The sequence below is a fragment of the Xiphias gladius genome, chromosome 18, assembly GCF_016859285.1.
Source record: "Xiphias gladius isolate SHS-SW01 ecotype Sanya breed wild chromosome 18, ASM1685928v1, whole genome shotgun sequence".
NCBI classification, from domain to species: Eukaryota; Metazoa; Chordata; class Actinopteri; order Istiophoriformes; family Xiphiidae; genus Xiphias; species Xiphias gladius.
Window position 1 is genome coordinate 10,974,896 of NC_053417.1, and position 20,948 is coordinate 10,995,843.

A 20,948-nucleotide genomic window follows, 5' to 3' on the forward strand; every position below is an offset into this window, starting at 1 on the left:
TCTAAGAGCAGATGTTATTTGAAAGTAGCGTGGCTTGGGTATGTGATTTGAGTAAGAATATATATCTCCATAAACACTTTTCCATACACGCAAGCCTGACCCCTACGCCAGCAATATGTATTACACCCTGTTGTTCTAAGTGTGCATATATATTTAGAACATTCAGCATTACATTAATGATATATAATCAAACTTGGGCCCATTACACACATAATAAAATACAGTAAAACCTCAGTGTGGAACAGCAACAGAAAATCCAGCAGGAAAAAAAATGCCATTAATAATGCAAACTGAGAATTTGTTGTAAATTAGATTTTTTTTTAAAATGTGGTCTGTTGTATTTCATGGGTAGCTCACCGAAATAAGTTCATGCTATTCAGCCTAGGGTTTGTTTCCAGCCATATAAAGCTTTTTCGGTGCGTAATTACGCACCAATAACTATATGTATTTAACAAACAAAACAACAACCTACTCCATCTACTAGGCTATGTATGAAACAATAAACCTCATTGTTTACTAATAATGAACTTAAATTTTTACTATGTAACGTGATGTAAATTGTAGGGTTTGCAGAATTTGTATTTGGTCATTCAGTGCGTCCAAGCAGCGCTTTTTTACGCACACATTTTTCCAGCTTCTTGAGGCAGGTTTTGTTTGATTCTGTCTATGGATCATAACGCAGACACGCACTGCAGTTGTTACGCTTGGATTAGAGTAGAAAACAGATGGTTATCTTTCTAAATGTGATGCGTTTGTGTTGTTTTCATCGAATACATGGTCAGTTCAAATCGTTTTGTGTCGGCTTGGGGGCGTACCCGTGACGCACGAAGCGGACGCCACGGACCTGGATATATACCGCAGCTCTCGGCCGTTAAGGACAGGTCTTCGCAGATTTCTGTTTTGGACACTTCTCTGGCACAAAGACAACGCTGAAAATGTCTCCAAATTTAACTTGTGAAGCTCTCCAGTCTTTTTCTCCAAGGCTAACTGTGGCCAAAAGAAAACAGGCTCTTGAGCTCAGAAAGGTAAGTGAAGTCACTGAGTATAGCTTCAGTATCTTAAACCTTTTCTCCAAAGTCTTACTCTTAATGTAAGGAATGGACACTAAATATTATTTGATCTTTTCAGACAATGAAACCATTGATGGAAAAAAGAAGGCGCGCCCGTATCAACGACAGCCTGAACCACTTGAAAAACCTCATCCTCCCGCTTACAGGCAGAGATGTAAGTCATTATATACATTTAGGGATGCAGAAAAACCCCTTTCAGATATACTAAAATCAAGGTAACGTTTAGACTCATATGTTTAACATTTGCTTTTTATTATTTTCTCCAGAAGACTCGCTACTCCAAGCTTGAGAAAGCCGACATCCTGGAAATGACCGTGAGGTTCCTCAGCGACATTCCCCCTGTTAATTCCAAAGGTGAGTTATGGTTCTGCTTTTTTAACACGTTGGCTGATAAATGTAGAAACAGTGGACCTGTCATTGTTGAACAAAGAAACTAACCTTTCTTTGCCTTTTCAGATTCCGCACACATTTACAGAGAAGGCTACAAAGCCTGCCTCCAGCGCGTCTCCTCTCTGCTTCCCAAAACGAGCCTGGATCAAGACGCGTGCCAGCGGGTGAACGACTTCGTGCAGCAGTCCATGTCCGCCACCATCACCCCAACCTGCCTGAACTGCTGCGCCCAGAGCTCCAGGACTTTCCCTCAGATTCAGCAGAGACTCCTGAGCCTGAAATCCAGCTTCGGCTCCAGACCGGAGAGCCAGTCCCGCAGCAGCAGCAGCAGCAGCAGCAGCAGCGCAGTGGCTCCCATCCGAGCACAGCCAGGCCCACAGGCCGTCAGCGCTGCCATGTGGAGACCTTGGTAGATTTCTCAAATTAAGAGAGAAATAAGTGGCCGGTTCTACCAAAAGCCTATGAAAAGACTGTAAAATATTTGATTTGTAGGCAACGTGTTGAGAAAGCATCACTTGTAAATATACACAGTGATTTAGTGCTTCGTTTGTGTTGATGAAAAGCCAGAATTCATCGTTAAATCGTATTGGTTGAGTATTATATACTTACGTTTTGCGCACGAGTCTGTTGTCCTGTATAAGTTGACAAGTTTAGACAGTCGTATTTTTTTTTAAATCTGCATGTATGTATACGTTAAATATTTAGTCCTCTTGGCGGACTAAGTTATTAAGGGCTATTGAAACAGCCCTGTAAGACCCAAAGGGTCAGTGTATGTATGAATTTGCACCGTAGACGTCAGTGTCCTGAGTCTGTGCAGATGAAGTTTGTAGACATATTATGTGTCACTGTAAGTATCTCTGTTGGGATGTGTTTTATTTTTGCTATTTGCTGCAAATATTGTATATATACTATATAAACACAAATAAAACTACGATGTCGTGGTTAAATTTCGTTTTCTTTTTGCTTACACTTTAATTGTGAGAATAATGGTCTTTACTCGTGTGCGTAATTACGCAACGTTAACGCACAAAAAGCCACACGAGGCTTTGCAAAAGAAGAGAAACTATTATTTAGCTGGCACACCACACACACAAGATAAACTCAATGTGATTTTTATTAAAATTACAGGCTAAGAAAAAAAAAAAAACAAGTCACAACAAAGATCACACAGCAAAGCGCACTCACAGAGTAGTGTGATACACATGACTGAAAGTCAACGGAGAAAAAGAAATGTTTAGAGGTTGCCTCTTCCCACAGTAGGTGCAGAAAAACCGAAGACAGCTTCACCAGACTTTGAATTGAGCCTCGGTGCAGCAAATATGATGTAATGTTTCCTTATATGGGGACAGCTCTTTGTTTAATGAGCAAAGGCAGGGGCGGCACATCTGTCAGGCAGATTTGAATAGAATAAAAACCGTTGGTGAGGGCGACTCCCGCATGGATGTTGTGGTCAAAGGCGCCCGCATCAGGCAACATGACACCCGAACCACTTCCCCCGCGCTGGTGGTGGTGTTAGATGCGGTCTCTGCTGCCCTCCCCCGGCGTTTGGAGGCATGGACGTGGTTGTGGTTTCTATTTCAGTTTTCAGTTACCACGTCTTTCCCGTTTGCTTTTTCGAAAGGCACCGGTCCCAACATGTAGTCTAAGCTAAATGTCTGTTGGTTGGTTTAATTCAAAATGTAATTTAAGCTTTGCCCACTTTGAAAGGACTTTTTTTTTCCTTTTTTTGCGAAACAATTGCGCTACATCGCACAAAGCACCATTTTAGCATTCGTGTGAAGTCTTAAGTAATATCCGTCCGGATGATTCATTTGTCTGAGAGACCGTGACCAGAGCGGCCGGCGGACACCGAAGGAGCCCGATTTCCCTTCCCATCACACAGGAATCTCGCTGCAACACGAGACCAGCAAACCCGAGAGCTTATCACCACCACCACCACCACCAGCGTCATCACCATCATCATGTCGGTACCGCAGGCTCGCGCGGCAGCATCCTCCCTTCAGTTATGCAGGTAGGACGTTTGAAACGACACATTAACACATGTGCGAGACGCCCTCGCATGCGAATAACGTGCTGGCGATCGACAAATGCGGAGAACAGCGCGGGTCCCGGCGTCGCTGGGTGAGCGTTCCTCACAGGCTGATAACCCAGATAATCCGCCTCATGTCCCGAGATAATACACAGCGCGTTACGGTCTGCGAACACACACCGTCTGCTTCCTGCCTGACGACGGTGTTTAATCTCGACCATCTAAACGGGGTGTTTCCTGGGTTTTTTTGTTTTTGTTTTCGTTTCTGTTTTAGCCCGTGGGCTCCCGGCAGCGGTGCCGATCATCCATGTCGCATGTGGTATACGATGACCTCAGCGCGGTTGGCACCGGTAGGACTAACTCGATCTAAAACTGGACCAAGGACACGTTGAGGTCGCCACCATCCTACCGAAACTCCAATAAAAGTTTCATTCTATCGCGCAGGCTCGAAGGAATTCGGTCTGGACGGTGCGGTGAAAGCGCGTGTAGTCGATCCGCTTTCTGTTTATCCGAGGATAATGGCAGGAAGACCATTGGACGCAAACGGCCAGTAGAGTGCCGTGCGAGTGGCGAAGGCTGCTGCCCCTTGAAATGCCTTCGCGACGAATAGGCTCGGCTTCCCGACCGCATGCAGGGTTCGTTTGTACTCGCGCTCGCCTGTAGGCGGAGACAAACGGCCCCGTCGGCTGAGGGGGGAATGACCCTCCGTTGGGAGTTGTAGCGCTGTCGGCGCATCCCAACACGTCGGAACTAAACCCTGTGTGGGAATTCCCCCCCCGCAGCCTTACATTCCCCCCGAGCCGGTGGCATATGAAGGTGTTCTTCTGACCTGGCATGGGACACGTCGGTTGCCCTTCACCGAGGGCGCTGCTTTGTTGAGCTGCTAGTGCCGCATTTTTTTTTATTTTTTTATTTTTATTTTTTACACACTGCAGACCCACTCACCGCTCCGTGTATGTTTGGGTTCAAGGAAAGAAGACATTTCAACCTCAGACTCGGGTTCTGTTACGTACAACACACTGTTGTAGGTGCTGTTTTCGGCAGACACCTTGAAAATAGATTTGACTGTTGAATCTTACATATTTTTGCCCTGAATGGTAGTGAAATCACACAGTCCCTGTAGTTGCTCCAGTAAGAAATGCCTACAAACATGTCATGGTCCTCCATGGTTTTAAAGCTGCGTTATAGCTAAACAATGCAATTTAGACTGCTTAAATTAGACTGTTCAACCAAAGTCAAACAAACAATTAAAATATCTACCTGTTTTGTCATAATATCCAATTTTCTTTTTATGTAAGTTTATGGGGAAGGCGAGACCGTTTGGTTATTTGGTCAAAACAGTCTGATATTTGAGTTTTTCACTATGAGTCAGCCATAACTTGAAGGCAGTTACAGCCTTAGACTGTTTTATGTTGTAATGATTTGTAATACAAGACTCATCGAGTGATTCTGGCCTGAGTGGAAGCCGTGCAGCCTGCTTGACTTAACAGGATTTCCCTGTTTAAATGTTTAGATGCCTGAAACTTAGTCAGTTCAGGTTCCATATTGGTGTGTTCATGCAATGAACAATGACCTTTACCTTCAGTTCAAAAGATATGAACAACCAAAGGTGGGCGTGAACGCAAATATAACCAGCTACCAGCTAGTATGGTTAGAGGTTTGTCAATGATTGCTGCCACTCCTCTCATTCAAAATTCAGTGTAACTCGTGCTTGGCTGCAATGCTGAGGCTGCTCTTCTGTTTGGAAGTTGACACCTCAGTGATGCTACTGTGAAATCAAAATGTGGTATATTGTGAATAACTCCACTCATCACAAAAACATAAATATAAATATACAGTAACTACTTTTTTTTATAATCAGTAGCTATCAGTCTTCCGAAAAACTCAATCATTATGAACCTACAAATTTTTTCCAAAAATACTGTAACCTAATTAGTTTTTATCAGCCTGCAAACTTTCCACTGCCTCTCACCTGCTATGCTTTTTCCCATGACTGCCCTTGGCTGCTTATGACAAATTCAAACTTCCTACCACTTAAACGACTACGGTATACATTGACTTCCTATCTACCGATGGCCTGGTCATTGCCCTGTCTTAACTCTTCTTCACTCCAACTCCCAGTGATAAAATGCCTCTCCCTCCCTGGAAAAAACAATTCACTTCCTGTTTTCTCTTTTTAAGAAGAAGCTAACAACAGAGTCAGATGTGTTTCACCCTCTTCTCATGTGATCATATGACCTTTTAATGGGCTGCAAACTTGAATTTTGTCTCTCAAGTCCACTTTTGTCACTTTTTTATTACATCCTATTCAGTTTACTTTTTCCAATCCTGTGACGGTTTAGTTTATTCTGGACCCAAATGCAAACACAAGAGAAAGGTGATGCAGTGAAGTTGCTTTTAATAAGAATAAAACAGGCTTACAGGTGGACAAGGTGAACAAGTTGGCACACAGTAACACGGGAACAGGAAAAAACATGCAGGTAGCAGGTATTTGGAAAAACACTCTGGAACATCAAAGGAAACAAAAGCAGGCAACAAGAAAATAGACACATGAGGAACACTAGAGAACATAACCCAGGAACTAAGCAGACAAATTAACAAAGAGGGCAAGGCAGGCAACCACAAAGGCAGGATACACACACACACACACACACACACACACACACACACACACACACAAGGGCAGGAAGTAAAACAACCAAAAGACGCACAAGGTAAGTAATTTCAAAATAAAACAGGAAATAACAACAGCGTCCGGGCAGAAAGTCACGAAGAGGGGCAGATCGTGACCAATCCAGAATCATTTCATAGATGCGTTGTTGTCCATGTGATTTCTCAACTTCTTTTCAGGACCATACAAAATGTCAGGGACTTAAATGTATTTGCTCTCACCAGTTGTGGTAAACGGTGCAGACCCACTGTACTATAAGTAATCATTCCTTTTACAGTACGTTTGGAAACATTTTACACTGTTTATATTGCCGTTTTTCATTTTGGCTTTGAAATATAGCTTGATCCGCTTTGCAGTAAATCTTGACGAGGTCTAGACCACATCTGGACCTCATCTGGACCTCATCTGGACCTAGTCTTGTCTTTGAATTGACTTTTGCCTGACTAAAAGGTTATTGGCCGTAACCCTACTTTCTTCTTTGTTCACTCTAGTTGCTATCAAAAAAACTCCAGCTGCTTAACTATTATTTCATACTTGGAATATTGTTTGGGCTGTGGCCATGACACTTGCTTACTGGTACTTGCTTGCAAATGTGGTAATTTACTCTTAAACTTGCTCTTCTGTTGATTGCAAGTTGCTTTGGACTAGAGCATCAGCCAATAGTCTAAAATGCAAATAAAATTGCAAAATAGGTCCGCTCTCTATTGATAATTCAACTGGCCTGTTTAAGTAAGAGTAATCGAGTAAGGGTTCATCAGGCTGTGCAAACATACAGTAATGCATAATGTGGGACTGAGGTGTGTGTTTTAAGTTTGTCTATATACAGTTGTGAGTGTTTGACAAATGCCTGTCGTACCTGGTAGTGTAAGATTGCGTGGCTAAAACACAGTTCAAGCCCTGCTTCTGATGCCACCACCCCAGTCAGATCTTTGTTCTTTGCCGTGTTCTTACTGGCGGGGCCCGGGACAGAAATGACACCACGGTATGCTTTTCTCAAGCTACTTCGCACATTTTGCCACTACCCTTCCCGACACAGGTAAAACTTAGGTTTTATATGTTTGTTTTCAGCTAGAAAATTGTAATTATGGTTTATGCATGCGTTGATGGTAGTTCTATGACTTTTCAGTTGTAAGCTATATTTTAACTCTAACAAATGAGAATTCATGTGAAAAAAACAGTCAACTTTCAGGTATAATGCAAAAAGGATACATATAGGCAACTGAAAAATCTGCACACCCTGACCTGTATAGAAAATCTGTATGTTCTAGATATTTAATATTCATATAAATATACACTGCTGTGTACATTGAAATATTTTCTACACAAACCACTTTCACAAATGCTTAAACTAATTCTAACTAATCCACATGTTGCTGGCAACTTTAAACTACCCAGACAAGAGCTCATACCTCAGTGATAAGTTGATTTAGGTTGTTTGTCAGTTCATTACAAAAGAGCTCATACAGTATGAGGAACTTCTGGCATGATGCTCCCGTGAGGTTTACATCGACATTGTATGTTATATAAGTGATCCATCAAGTACATCATCCTCATTTTGGAAGGTATATGTGATTAGGATTTTAAGGGCTAATGGACTATTAGGCATTCGACCCCGGCCGCCTGTTGTTTGGGCATCAGTGGGTGTGTTGTGATCCAGTTGGACCAGTTGTGACGCCTAAGGCGGGATCATCATTAAACCATGCATGACGTCAGTCACTGCAGCAACGTTAAGACTCAAAATCTCAGAAGTTGTGGATGTAGAGATCATACAGAAGGGAAGTAGTTTAGAGAGCAAGACTGAGAGTCAGTCAGAGTGTAAAAATGCGTTGCTTTAGGCCTCAGAGCAGAAAGGCAGTTGATGAAGTGGATAAGACGACAGCGGTGGTGGAGAAACGTCAAGCGAGTCAAAGTCAGCAAGTCAGCAGAGATGTCAGAGAAAGTGGGGAGGCTGGAGCTGAGCAGGGCAGCAAATACCAACTCAGCAGGTACTTCATCTGTGATACACACACACACACACACACACACACACACACACACACACAAACACACACACTATGAGGGATGCTGAATATACAGGATGTTTTGTCTGGTTCATTCTTTTTCCCTTACACACACAAAAAAAACCCCATAAAATTTGTGGTTTTCGAAAAAATTAAGTTATCACAGCAATACTAGAAATACTACTGATACCAAATACCCCTTTGTTAAAGTTTTCAATTGTTGTTGACACTGTGTCACAGAGGTGTTGATTGAGCTCCAATGTAGAATATCATAGATATAAACAAAAATATTAAAATTTCCTTTCAATACATACATTTGCTAATCATGAAATTTTCACAACAGTAGTATTTAGTGCTGTGCTATTGTACTGGACTTCACTGGAATGTATAGGAGTTACTCAAGGGTGTCAGAGGTTAATGTGTTCAACTTTCAGTGTTCCTGCTGTTTTGCATGCCATTTGACTGTTAATGTTGCAACTGTAAAATTTCCCAGACATCTAAATTTGACTCTGACTCAGATTGTTTTATTGGTAGACATCTGTACGTTTTCATCCGCGCAAACAAGGAACATCAATCACATTCCTATAAATATTAATCATCTTATCCCTAAGATTAGTCACATCTCAGTGTGTTTTGACATTTTTGTGTTTGTAACCTCTTAGCATGTAAACAGATTAGTGTGTAAGTGGTGAGACTAGTTTAACCCACACGCTGAGGAAAACTGGAACCAGCGGAAGTACAGGACAGCATGCTGCACCGTCAGAGATAATGGTACTGCATGTAGACAGACATGGAGAGGTGAGGCTGGACACCAAAAAAACACGATGCCCTCAACCTAGTATCGAAAATACTTTAACAATATTTTACATAATCAGTCCTGAGGTCATTATGTGTCCCCACCAAATGAAATATGCTCGATAGAATTCATTTCAACTCATGACTGACTATCTACAAGCAGATCACATAGACATAGATTAAAGCCTGCTTCAACTAAATGTCGGCCTCATTCGGCTGAATAAATCAATAAAACCATTTAAACTAAATATGTTGGGGGATTGAAATTCAGTTAGTAATTACTCAGTGTCTTAAACTGAAAACACACCACCACCTTCCCATTTGTGGGTCAATCCTGCCTTTTTAAAAGTTAGCACTAAGGGCCAGATGTTGTTAGAGTAAGAGGAGACTTCTTTGTGTCTTGAAATCATTGCTCAATGATGTTTCAACCTTCTGCAGCTTCCCTCTCTTCGAAAAGCTGAAAAGACATGCGAAACAGGATGCTAAGAACTCTTATAACACCAGATGACGTAATCCTAGCATCAGATCCACGGTGATGCTAATGAATCTTCTCTTTACTGCAGGATCATGCGGCCAGACGATGCCAACATCGTTGGCAACGTCCACGGCGGCATCGTCCTCAAGATGATTGAGGAAGCTGGATGCATCGTCGGTACGCGACACTGCAACACACAGAACGGGGTGAGAGACCACAGCAAGTTTCAGACCTTACACTTACATATTTCATTGTACTGTTGATAGTTAAATTGTAATAGGTTCATTTTTAGAAGAAAAATATGTGAACTATGCAATCATCATGAAAAAAACAGACTAAGATGTATTGTGCATAGTAACCTGCAGCGTAGAAATTTTCTGCATAGCACAATAAATTTGAACTGCTCATTTATTACTATTACTTATATTAAACTTTTTTTTTTATAAATAAAAAATATGAAAAATATGAGAATATGAGAACTTGGGAAAAATGATAATCAGGGAAAAATGATCTTAAGAGGGAACATGTTTCTTTCATTGTGTTGTTTCTCTCTCCAGCATTTGATGGGTCATTACTTTGCCTGAAGGGATTAGAAGTGAAAAGCTTATAGAACTGCTTTTTTTAGAGAACGTAAAATGTTTGTTAACAAAGATTGTCCAGCATTAAGAAATTGATTTTTTCAATTTGAGACAGTTGTCTTCAAAATATGAAAACCATGACAAAGTTGCACAGTTCAGCTTATTTACTTATCAGTATGTAACAGCTTATAAATTTCATCTTTCCAAAATGCATGGCTACATTAATATTGTTTATATTTAGTACTGAATCACCCACATTGCTTTTTCTTCTCACATGGTGAACTTTAACCGACTTTTGACTTGCATCATTTTGTTTTGTCATCTCATTGTCATCTCACCTGCTACAACATTCTGAACATATTCTCCTGATGTCCTAGATTTCACTGTTCAGATTAGAAATAAAGAGAAAGGCATTCATGGTCACAACGTGCTTTTGCATATACTACAGCGCACATCTGCGTCATAAAGATACATGAACATTTTTTTGAAAATAAAGAAGGAAAATACTTACAGGAGTATTCTTAAAATCACTAAAGTCAAATTCAGTTCAGTTTATTTTCATTGGTTATGCCATGGCATATGTAGATAAAAGTTTCCGGTCACTGGTGCCATCACAAATTTTTTTTTTTTTTTTGAAAGCCTCCCTTTCCCTAATAAAATCATATAAGACAGGCAAGTCCAGAATTTGGGTCAGCAGTATTTCATTCTGGTGTCTGACATTTACTGATGCTGAAGCATTCGAAATATTAGACAGCTCACAATGAAGCACAAAGAACTATTTAACTTGCGAATGGTTCTGAACAGTTATCCCATCAAGTTGCAACTCACACATGTATTCACCAGAAAAATGTAGAATTACAGAAAGAATAGCTCATCATAATCAACTGTATTGTGTTTCCTCACAATGTGTTTTACTTACTTAAAACAGTCACCATTGTGTGGCACTGGAGGCAATATGGTCAAATGTTGGTGAATAAGATTATGTTTCTTCCCCTGACTTGGCATTTACTTAAGTTTAATGAATCAAAGCAATTTGGTGATGATGAAACATGTCATTGATGGAAATTGTTAATATCTTCCATAGGCCCCTCAGCGTTTGCCTTCGATTCTCTGGCACTGATTTTGTTACTTTTTCCGCCTGAATTAAAACATCCTGCAGTTGAGGAGATTGAGATCTCAGTAGGACTAAACAGGTTAGCTCACATTTCCAAGGGGCAGTAAGTAAGTTTAGATTTTTTTATTTGATTTTTTACCGTACAGCGCAAAATGACCCCATTACACTAGTAGTGGACTGACAACGTAAATCAGTACCAGAGACTCTGATCTTTTTGCCAGGTGCTGAGATTTCGGGCTTTCAAAACTAATTCTCCATTTAATTTTCTTTTTGAACAAAAAACTAGATGCTCGACAGAGATTCTGCTTCCTCTACTGTTCTTCACTAGAGGGGGATGCAAGTCATTGTTTACTAAATGGCATCTTAAAAAAATCCACTTTTTCATTTAATGTTGTGAATGTGTGTATGATATTTGTGTAAGTTTTAGGTTTGCTGTTTCCTCCTCTCCAGGAACGCTGTTTGGCAGTTCTGGTTCGGGTGGAGAAGACCGAGTTCCTGTCCCCCGTGTTCATCGGTGAGGTCGCCCACGTCACGGCTGAGATCACGTACACTTCCAAGCACTCACTGGAGGTGCAGGTCAAAGTCATGGCTGAGAACATCCTCACAGGTGACTCATTTTGACATTTGATACTTTTAGAACCGGCACTACCGAAATAAAGTTCAGGCATTGCATTTGAAAACACTGTATGTTTAAAAGAGTAATTACTCGAAATTTAATTTCAAGCAAATTATTAAAATTCGGCTTTTTTTGTTAGAAGTCATATTTATAATGCTGTAACCCCTCTGGTTAAAATTTGATTGATGAGTGATTTTGTTTAAGCCTGCTGCCCCAACTGCTCAGCAGCGTTCACCTTTAGCCTCATTCTCACCCGTATCACTGCAGAGGAGATGAAAGAATGACAGAAATTCAAGTACACACACGCAGGCACACACGTGCCCACACACACCTCCAGACATACGGTCAGTTTGTCAGTAATGTAGGCGAGTGAAACACGTGAATTGTTCAGCCAATTTTTTAGGCATTAGTCACAGAAAAACAGCCACGCAAGATGCATATCAGTTTTAATATAATAATCTAATATATTTTCAGATATATTCTCATTCATTTCAGATTTTTCTTACTGCAGTAGATTCAAATGAAACATATTTATTACTGTTGGGGCAAAATTTTCTGATATGATTTCCATTTGTATTAAAATCTTCCAACACACATTCTACCAGGTGTGCATTAGATAACACTTGGTTTGACTATTAAAAAAATGGTAATCAAGGCTTGACCAGACCATAAGCGATAAGACATGTCTGACATTTCAAAATATCTTTCATGAAAAACACCTACTTTACCCCCTTTACTGGAGTGTAGACAGTAGAGATGACAGGAAATGAAGGGAGAGTGAGACGGGTAATGACATCGAACAGCAGTCCCCCTGCCAGACTCAAACCTCGGACGTTGCGATTACACAGTCGCCGCTTGAAACCCACAGGCACCAGTCCTTTGTTATCTACTACCAGTTTGCAAAGACTGTTCTGTCCCTGCAAAATGCTGCTTGCACCTAAAGTTTCTTCTTACATTTGTTAGTTGGAATCACTTTGGCTGCAGTTTGTCAGAGAACTTACTCCATCTCTTCACTGTAACGCAAAAAAAATAAATCATTAAGTACCACAAAGTTGTCTATATGTGGGCTGGAAAAGTTATTTATTAAATGCTGTAAAGTTACTGTGGACAAGATATTTTAATCCTGTCACGCACTGTCATTGGTAATGTACTGTATATAGTAGATATTTAATTTTTTCACTCGTGTAGTTACCAACCTGCTGTCATTTGTTTGTTTTTGGTGAAATTTTTTTTGTTTGTTTTTGTAACATTCAAAAAAAAATTGTAATTTTATCTAGATGCTGGTTATTTCACTTAGCACTGAGTCTGGCTAGGCTGGGAGGAAGAATGACCTCACTGTGATGTTACGCTGTTTGATCAGTAGAGGGCAGCGTACGATAAGTAATGCAGCTCTTAGCTGGATGAAAGATGAAACACTGCTAACATGAGGTGCTGTGTGTAGAGCTGAGGCAGGGGAATACAAACTCAGAGCCATGTTGGTTTCCAGTTTGCCAAGTGTTGCAGTCTGTATGTAATTCTTGTTTATTATTAAGATTTGTGTGCATTGAATATTTGCTCATAAAAGCATGCACACACATATGTATATGCAGACTTACACACACACACACACACACACACACACACACACACACACACACACACACACACACACACACACACACACACACACACGCACTGGCCAGATTCCCTCGAGTAAAGACGCAGGAAGGATCACATTGGGCTGACCTAGCGTTATCTCTGAACCTTTAAATGCCAGTGGCAACAGCGATGCCCTGACTGTCTGAAACAACCAAATGTCATGTGCTGACCGTATTGCACCTTCTTAAATTCATATCAAAGTGGGAGAGATGATGTCTACACCTGTTAATACATGTAAAGACACACTCACAATATATCCTTGAAGTGCTGGCTATAAATGAATTTCAGCAAAATAGGTGCAGTTTCTTGACATGTAAAAGCAAATATCACTGGACTGTGTGTTTATTTTTATCTTTTAATGAATTTGTAATTAGGAGATGAATGGCATTAAAACAACATGTCCATTTTCCATTTGAAGAGATTAAATAGTGTGTCCAACAGAGGAAGAGACAGAATGAGGGAGACAGAGAGAGGGAATGAGACAGAAGGACAATGGGAGAAGAGAAGTAGACAGACATAATGATGGGCAAAAAGATAGCAGAGGGAATGAAAGGGGAAAAAGAGTGAGAGTAGGGAAGAGATAGAAAGAAAGGTGGAGGAAAGGAGGTGTGAGAAACAAAAGAATTATCCCCTAGACAGCCGTTGCCCTAGCAACAGGCTTGTACTGGTTGGTTGGTTGGCTGGTTGCTGTGCTGGAAGCAGGGTGACGGAGGCGGAGGCAGAGATATGAGATGACAGGTAGAGAGCAGCATACATACATACAGGCATCAGCACGGACAGTCTGCTCAAGTACATGGCCTGTCGTGAAGGACCCCAATTAGGAAGAGAGCTGATGGAGAGAATACACTCGAAGCAACGTTTGGTTTGATGCACTTTACAGGGTTTATGATTGAGTGCAGTGATAACATTTTTAGTAGAAAATCCATTTTAAATCAAATGGAATTTAGGGTTTATTTCCGTATTCCATATGTATTCGTATATTGGGCAAAAACAGGATTAGAAACAAAGTCAGTCTTGCAAACCCTCTGTATTTTATATTTTGATACATTTGTTCTGCGTATCAGATATTTGTACTTTTAGGGGCATTTAAACTTTTGCTTTTCTTTAACATAAACAGCATACATTATCGGCATATTAGCATTTCTGTCAACAAACAATGAAATGAAATAAAAACAGAGGCCGGTAACTCGGTGAGCCAATTCTCAGCTCCCCAATTCATTAAGAGGTTTAAGTATCAGAAAACGACGGGCAAATAGTTTCAGTAATTATTAGATTTAACAAATGTTTCCGATTCTGTTCATAGTTTAGAAGTGCACAGCTGTGCATGTGTAAGGTAAAAAAAAGGGGAAACAGTTCTGAAGTCTAAGTGTGGGTTCAATGTCAGGGCAGTGTGGGTGTAATGTAGATGAGTATAATTCAAGCTCGTGTTGAGAGCGGGCGTGGAAGTGAGATCCTCTGGGACACTAAACTTTGCTGTTGAGCTCGCTGGAGACTGTGTGGGCCAAGCACAACATCTGTGATCAGATATGCTCACTTTGTAGCCCAGATTATATATATATACTCGAGCCCTGCCATCACCCTTTATTCATATTTAATTCCATCATGTTTCAGTCTAACACAAACAAAAAGTACAACACATATTAACCCTCTATCATGCTCTAAGAAAATTAATTATAACACCAGTATATAAAGATGGCTTTGCTGTGCTGCTTAGAGTGAGCCGATCAGTTTATGTCCTCAAATCAGGCAAACACAGGCAGCCTTGACATTAAAAGGAGAGCCAGAGGAGAGGCTGCAGCTTGAGGGTCTATTAGTTCGTAGTTATAGGAAGTAGGTCATATGTGTAAAAATGTATGTTTGCGTGCATTTGAGTTGACACAGCATTTATCCACGTTCACTTATGCATGTCTGAGTTTCTATGGATTTATTTTTATCTAAACCTCAGTAGGATTGTCCATTCACAGTATGTGGGGCTGTGTAAATGAATGGTTGAATACATGTTTTGGTGTGTGTACATGTTCCGGTTTTAGACATGTGGATTTGCACAAGAGCTCATTCATGTGTCGATAACTGAGAAAACGTTGAATTTAAATGTGTGTTTTTCACTTTGTGCTTTGCATTTAGATGCATAATTTTGCGGATGTGTGTTTGCGTGGTGTACATGTGTACATGTGTAATAGAGTATGCATATGCACAGTGGGTGTGTGTATCTATACATGCATGTGTGTGCAGGGGCGTGTGTGTGTGTGTGTGTGTGTGTGTGTTTTGATGAGTGTTTGGCCCTTTAAAAGGTTCCTGCGGGGCCGAGGGGGAAGAGAAGATAACGGGAGCAGACATTATTTGCTTCTGTCATGTCGGCTTAGCATCAGGCCTCACACACTGTGGCCCAGTCAGACACAAACGGCAAGTGGATGTACCTGCACACATGCTCCGACACGACGCACGCACATACCCGACACACTGACACACACACGCGGTTGTGCAGTGACGACCTTTGTGCACACAGAGCCTGATCTGCACATGCTGACACATTCTGTATAGAAAAAGTCACACACCTACGCATTCTCACACCCACACGGATGCACACTGAAGACACACACTGTCCTTCTTTCTAAAACAAGTCTCTTACTGAGGCAGGACTAGCAGGCTACATGTTCCTGGCTACATCTTTGCCTAGGCAAAATATTGATGGATGGCTTGGGCAGGAACACAGAGGAAGGAATTTTACTGTTTGGTTGTAGACTAGCATGTGCAGTTTGTTTATCTTTTTATTCATGTTTATGTACATTAGAGGGTGAATGTTTGTGCAGCCATGCATGTTTTTGCATCTTTGTGTATATGTAAACGTGCATGCTTTTTTTAATACTGTGACAGTATGTACAGTACACTCTGTGTGCATGCATCTTTGTACTTATACATTCATGCTTGTTTCACATGTGTGTACGTCTGTGTGTGTGTGTGTGTGTGTGTGTGTGTGGGGGAGGAGACAAACATCCAGGTTCCACAGTCAGTCAGGCAGCATCTCGTCAGGCAGGCCTCAGTCACGGCTCCCCAGGGGAAGGCTGCCTACTGTGAGCACGAGCCGTGATGATTGTCCCCGCTGGTGGTATTGCACATGCGCACTAATGTACTACACATGCGCACTCACACACAGACCAACACACAGTGGCACACACAGACTTGCATATACCCATGTATGTATAAACATGCATGAAAATACACGTAACATTCTGTTGCATAAAGTTACATTTGCTCAGGCGTACAAACACAAACACAAACACACACACACACACACACACACACACACACACACACACACACACACACACACACACACACACACACACACACACACACACACACACACACACACACACACAGGCACAAAGATCGGCAGATATGAAATTGGCACAGCAAAGAAAAAACACTAAACATTACATGCGCACTTGTGCGAAGTCACACTTGGACTAAACACACAGAAGTGAAATCCCAGCAGAGGTAACAATGCTTGTATTGCATATACACTCAGGCACACATTTGCATTAACACAGCATACACAGATTGTGCCCCCTCAACACACACACACACACACACACACACACACACACACACACACACACACACACACACGCACACACACACGCACGCACGCACACACACACACACACACACACAAACACACATGCATAGCCAGAGCTAAGAGCAATTCTTTGTGGGTTGAGGCTTAAAATAAGTTCCTGCCATGATCCTGGTGGGTCACACAACTGCATGTAACGAAAGAGTGCTGTGGGAATATACACACACACTTTTATAATAATTAAAAAAAACAGTATTGTTTTAGGCTTATATAGAGTTCTGCATCTTATTTTACTTGAACACGATTATTCATGCTTTTCTTTATCATTCAGTTGTCCAATCATTAACACCCACAGCAGGAGTAAAGAGACGGGAGTGTTATGATGTAAAATGTATCAAATCTAAATTTAAACACAAAAAAACATAACTCAAAAAATACTTAAAAAGACCTTTAACAATTAAGTATGAGGGTACCTTGACTTTTGGAGCAAAGAAAAATTTTCTGAGGGCATATCTGAGGTCTGTAACAGTACAGGGCAACACTACTACAATAGAAAGGTCATTTGAGCACAACAGAAATTTGTTTATTTAGAATCACACTGCAGTGTGTCAACTGTGGAGCAGTTTTTTGTCTCACAGTCAGATTCTCCAGCTTGAGAAGAGAGGTGCTCACAATAACAATGTTCAAAACTGAGTCTTGTACGCTTAAAATTTACTATAATGTTTAAATTGAGTAATGGATATTCTTTTTCTGTCAGAAAGCTCCCTCCCAAAACTCTACACCTGGCATGATTTCATCTATTCCTATCAGGCTGTGAGATCCCACAGCGTGACTGTAATGTAGTTAAAACTAATGGAGCCTTGGCTCAGCATAATGGAAAATCTGTGGTTTTGATCAGAGGGATCAAGCACTAAGAACGAATCTCGCTGCACTGTCTCTGAGCCTGGAACATGCTGTTCAGGAAAGAGAAAAGAAAACAAGGGGGGTTTTCTGCTCGTAGGAAGAATGAAGGGTAGTGGGTAAGAGACAGAGGGGAGAGCAAAGGGGTGAAAGAGTAAAAAAGCAGCAATAAATCAAGTGAAACTGCTTGAGGTAAAATAAATGGATGAGGGGGGAGGGTGAAGTGGATGGAAAGAGATCGGGGCAAAAGAGAGGAAGGAAGAGGACAAAAGGAACAACAACATTAGAGAGTAAAGATCTTAGAGTAGTGCAGACTGGGATTTAGGACTGTTCAAAGTATTTGAGTCATGATTGATGTCTTTAACTTAGATTAAAGGGGATTATATGATGCATAAGCAGTACTGGAGGGATATTTCCTCTACTTGAGCACCCATGTAAATAGTCAACTCAACCAGCCAAAATGTTCTAATTTATAATGAAGTATGACAGAGCATAGTTTTGGGGAATTCTGCTTCTTATCAAGTAGTTTAAAAAAAACACTCTCTGCCAGTGCAACTGCTGATGCTATTTGTGTTGTGGTTAATACCTGATTTGCTGGATTTTTGTCCTGTCATCAGCTGAAAGTTGAAAGTTTTGGTGTAGACTCATTGACAGTCAGGCAAATTTGACTTGTTGTTTCTCGTTCCACAGCAGACTGCCAGATCCTTTGTGGCTGTGGTTTCCATAGTTGCTATGCTTACATCAGTATGTTTTATTACTGCTTACGCTAAAGTGCTTTCTGTTTGCTGACATTATACTCCTGTAAAGTTAGCCAAGAGATTTTAGCTGGACTGTCTGCTGTGTAATATCCTTCCGCTCACGTGCCGTTTTCTTCATGCATGTTCATGCGCTCAATGCACAGCCGCATATCCGTCATACAGTCATGATCCACCAATACACCGTCAATTTTAAAAAAAGTACCTCCCACTGCCAGGTGACATTCATCTCAACTGTCATCAGAGCTGCCCGAGTGTCCTCTTACATTCATGGAGCTCCTCATTCTAAAGCTGCCACCAGAGGAACTTGAAAAACCATGCACAAAGTCACTGTGCTATTTGTCAGTTTATTCAACATTGTGCCAGAGTGTGGAAATTTGAGTGAGGAGATTTGTGGAGCTTGTGTTCAGGGTGGATGTAGCTTCCTATTCACTAATTCATTCATGTTAAATAAGCAAGCCAGCTGTCCCTCCTGCTAGATGAAACCCCTCCTTTGTGACTGAATTTAGTTCCCTGCAATCACTTGTCACATAGAAACCAACACATACAATAAGCTGTTTTTGTCGGTATTGAAAGATTAATTGAACTGAGGTAAATATCCCGTTTTAAAATGCATGTTGTGACCGTAGTTTGCCTCAAGTTTGTTTCCTGTCAACAACGTGCATGATACTGCAAAATGCTAAGTACTGTGAAGGAAACACGGTTGCAGGTGATAACATGGTCAAACATTGACATTGTTTTCATTTGATGCAGAGGGGTTTCAAATTCAAAGCCAGTTCCCTGGTTACGTTTCCTGTCGCTAAAGGTTATCAGTCAGACTGGGAATGGTTTTTAGCTGGCCAACTTATGCCAGTGCTTCATCCTCCACCCTTTGTCCCTCCCTCACTCCTACTTTTCCTCTTTCCATCCTAAACACAGTTCATTTAAAAGGTCCAGCAGGAGCTAATAATAGACTGGAGTCACTCAGTCTTGGAAGAGTCAAGGATATGTAAATATGCCTCCCATTTCTCCTGTGGGCAACTTCCTGGTTGCCGGCAAGGGCGGGAGCCAATGAGAGGAGGCAGAGAGAAGTGCGGTCGGCATGGCAACGCATACCAGCTGTCTGCATGGTTTTAACTCGGGTGTAAAATGCAAATGTTATTCCCCAAGAGTAGCCTGCCATAAGCCACTGCTCCCACTCTCTTCTCTTAACTTCACATTTCCTTCTGCAAAGTCTCGGGATGATTTACTGTTGATCGTAGTGCACACAGTAATGCCACAATTCTATATTCTCATTAAGTTTTTTTTAAATTTACTAGGTGTACTATTTTAATGTCAATGTTGATGCACTGCACATTTGTGCCGCTTTAAGTTTCTATGTATTTGATACAAGTAAGTGTGGTAAAAATATGGGCAAAGCTGCAATTAAAGAAAGCATATTTTTGTTAGATTAAAAGAGACAGTAATTTCAAAACATCAAATAAATGAATCTAAAGATCATCCATCCTAATGAGACTAACCAATGCACTAAGTTCATCAGATGGTGCAGCCACAATTAAAAGCCTTTAACACACTGTAAGACAGTGATTTCATTATAAACTTGCTGGCCCTGTGGTGCCTTTAATCTGTGCGCGTCCCTTATGTACCATAACAACACAACCTCAAAATAGCCCCTCTCTCTCTGTTAGGGAATTAAGTGAAAATGTGTAGGCAGGATAGAGCAGATATCACTATGACAACCTCTCTGCCTGATTGCTGAGATGCGATTTCCATGAGTTTTGTCTTCTGATCTTATGGCTCTTGTCTCTCTGTAGGAAGTGCAGAGCTGATGCTATAGCCTCCAACCAATGTTACATGTCCTAGATGGACATATACAGAAAGATCCTATATATTTATTTGCAGATGCAGTGCACTTCACTCATTGATGATGACAATGGTTTTATTTAGGGACTCACAAGAGAAGAAAATCCAATGGATAACATGTTATTGTGACTTTTTTTTTTTAAATTCCAAGATATTCACCCAAAAGACAAACAATAGCATGTAATAAAATAAATATAAATTGCCAAAAAAAAAAAAAAAAAAAAGGAATAACACTTTAAATACCTAACATCTAAAACATAAAAATAATTTCCCATTATTTAAAAATGAAACAAAACATGACCAAAAAAGTAAATACTCATAAAATGAGCATGAGCGATAAGTTAACTGTCCTTAGTAGGTTTCTTATCACTAATAGCTGGTCACTTTGCCCAAAAGATTAGTTTACATCCGATAAAAAGTGTCACAGGTATTTCAACAGGTTCATTCAGTAATTCTCTTTATGAGTAGACACGAGGTTTGGGAACAGAACCAAAGAAA

At 40.8% G+C, this 20,948-nt stretch overlaps 2 protein-coding genes across 3 annotated transcripts in view; both read left to right on the top strand.

Annotated features, from left to right (window-relative positions):
* The first annotated feature begins 935 nt into the window (after positions 1-935).
* Positions 936-1,873, top strand: LOC120804295 (transcription factor HES-2-like). The gene is made up of 4 exons (XM_040153662.1): positions 936-1,025; positions 1,129-1,224; positions 1,337-1,424; positions 1,527-1,873. The coding sequence occupies exons 1-4, from the start codon at positions 936-938 to the stop codon at positions 1,871-1,873; spliced, it is 621 nt and encodes a 206-aa protein (XP_040009596.1).
* A 1,158-nt stretch (positions 1,874-3,031) lies between these two features.
* The window catches only part of acot7 (acyl-CoA thioesterase 7), a 51,801-nt gene continuing 33,884 nt past the window's right edge, over positions 3,032-20,948 (top strand). The window contains exons 1-4 of one of the 2 annotated variants that reach the window (XM_040151816.1): positions 3,032-3,471; positions 7,996-8,145; positions 9,519-9,636; positions 11,573-11,729. In XM_040151816.1, coding sequence (XP_040007750.1) covers positions 3,422-3,471; positions 7,996-8,145; positions 9,519-9,636; positions 11,573-11,729 — 475 coding nt within the window. In that variant the 5' untranslated portion in view covers positions 3,032-3,421. The remainder of the gene's footprint in view (positions 3,472-7,995; positions 8,146-9,518; positions 9,637-11,572; positions 11,730-20,948) is intronic. The other variant, XM_040151817.1, reaches the window with a different exon arrangement.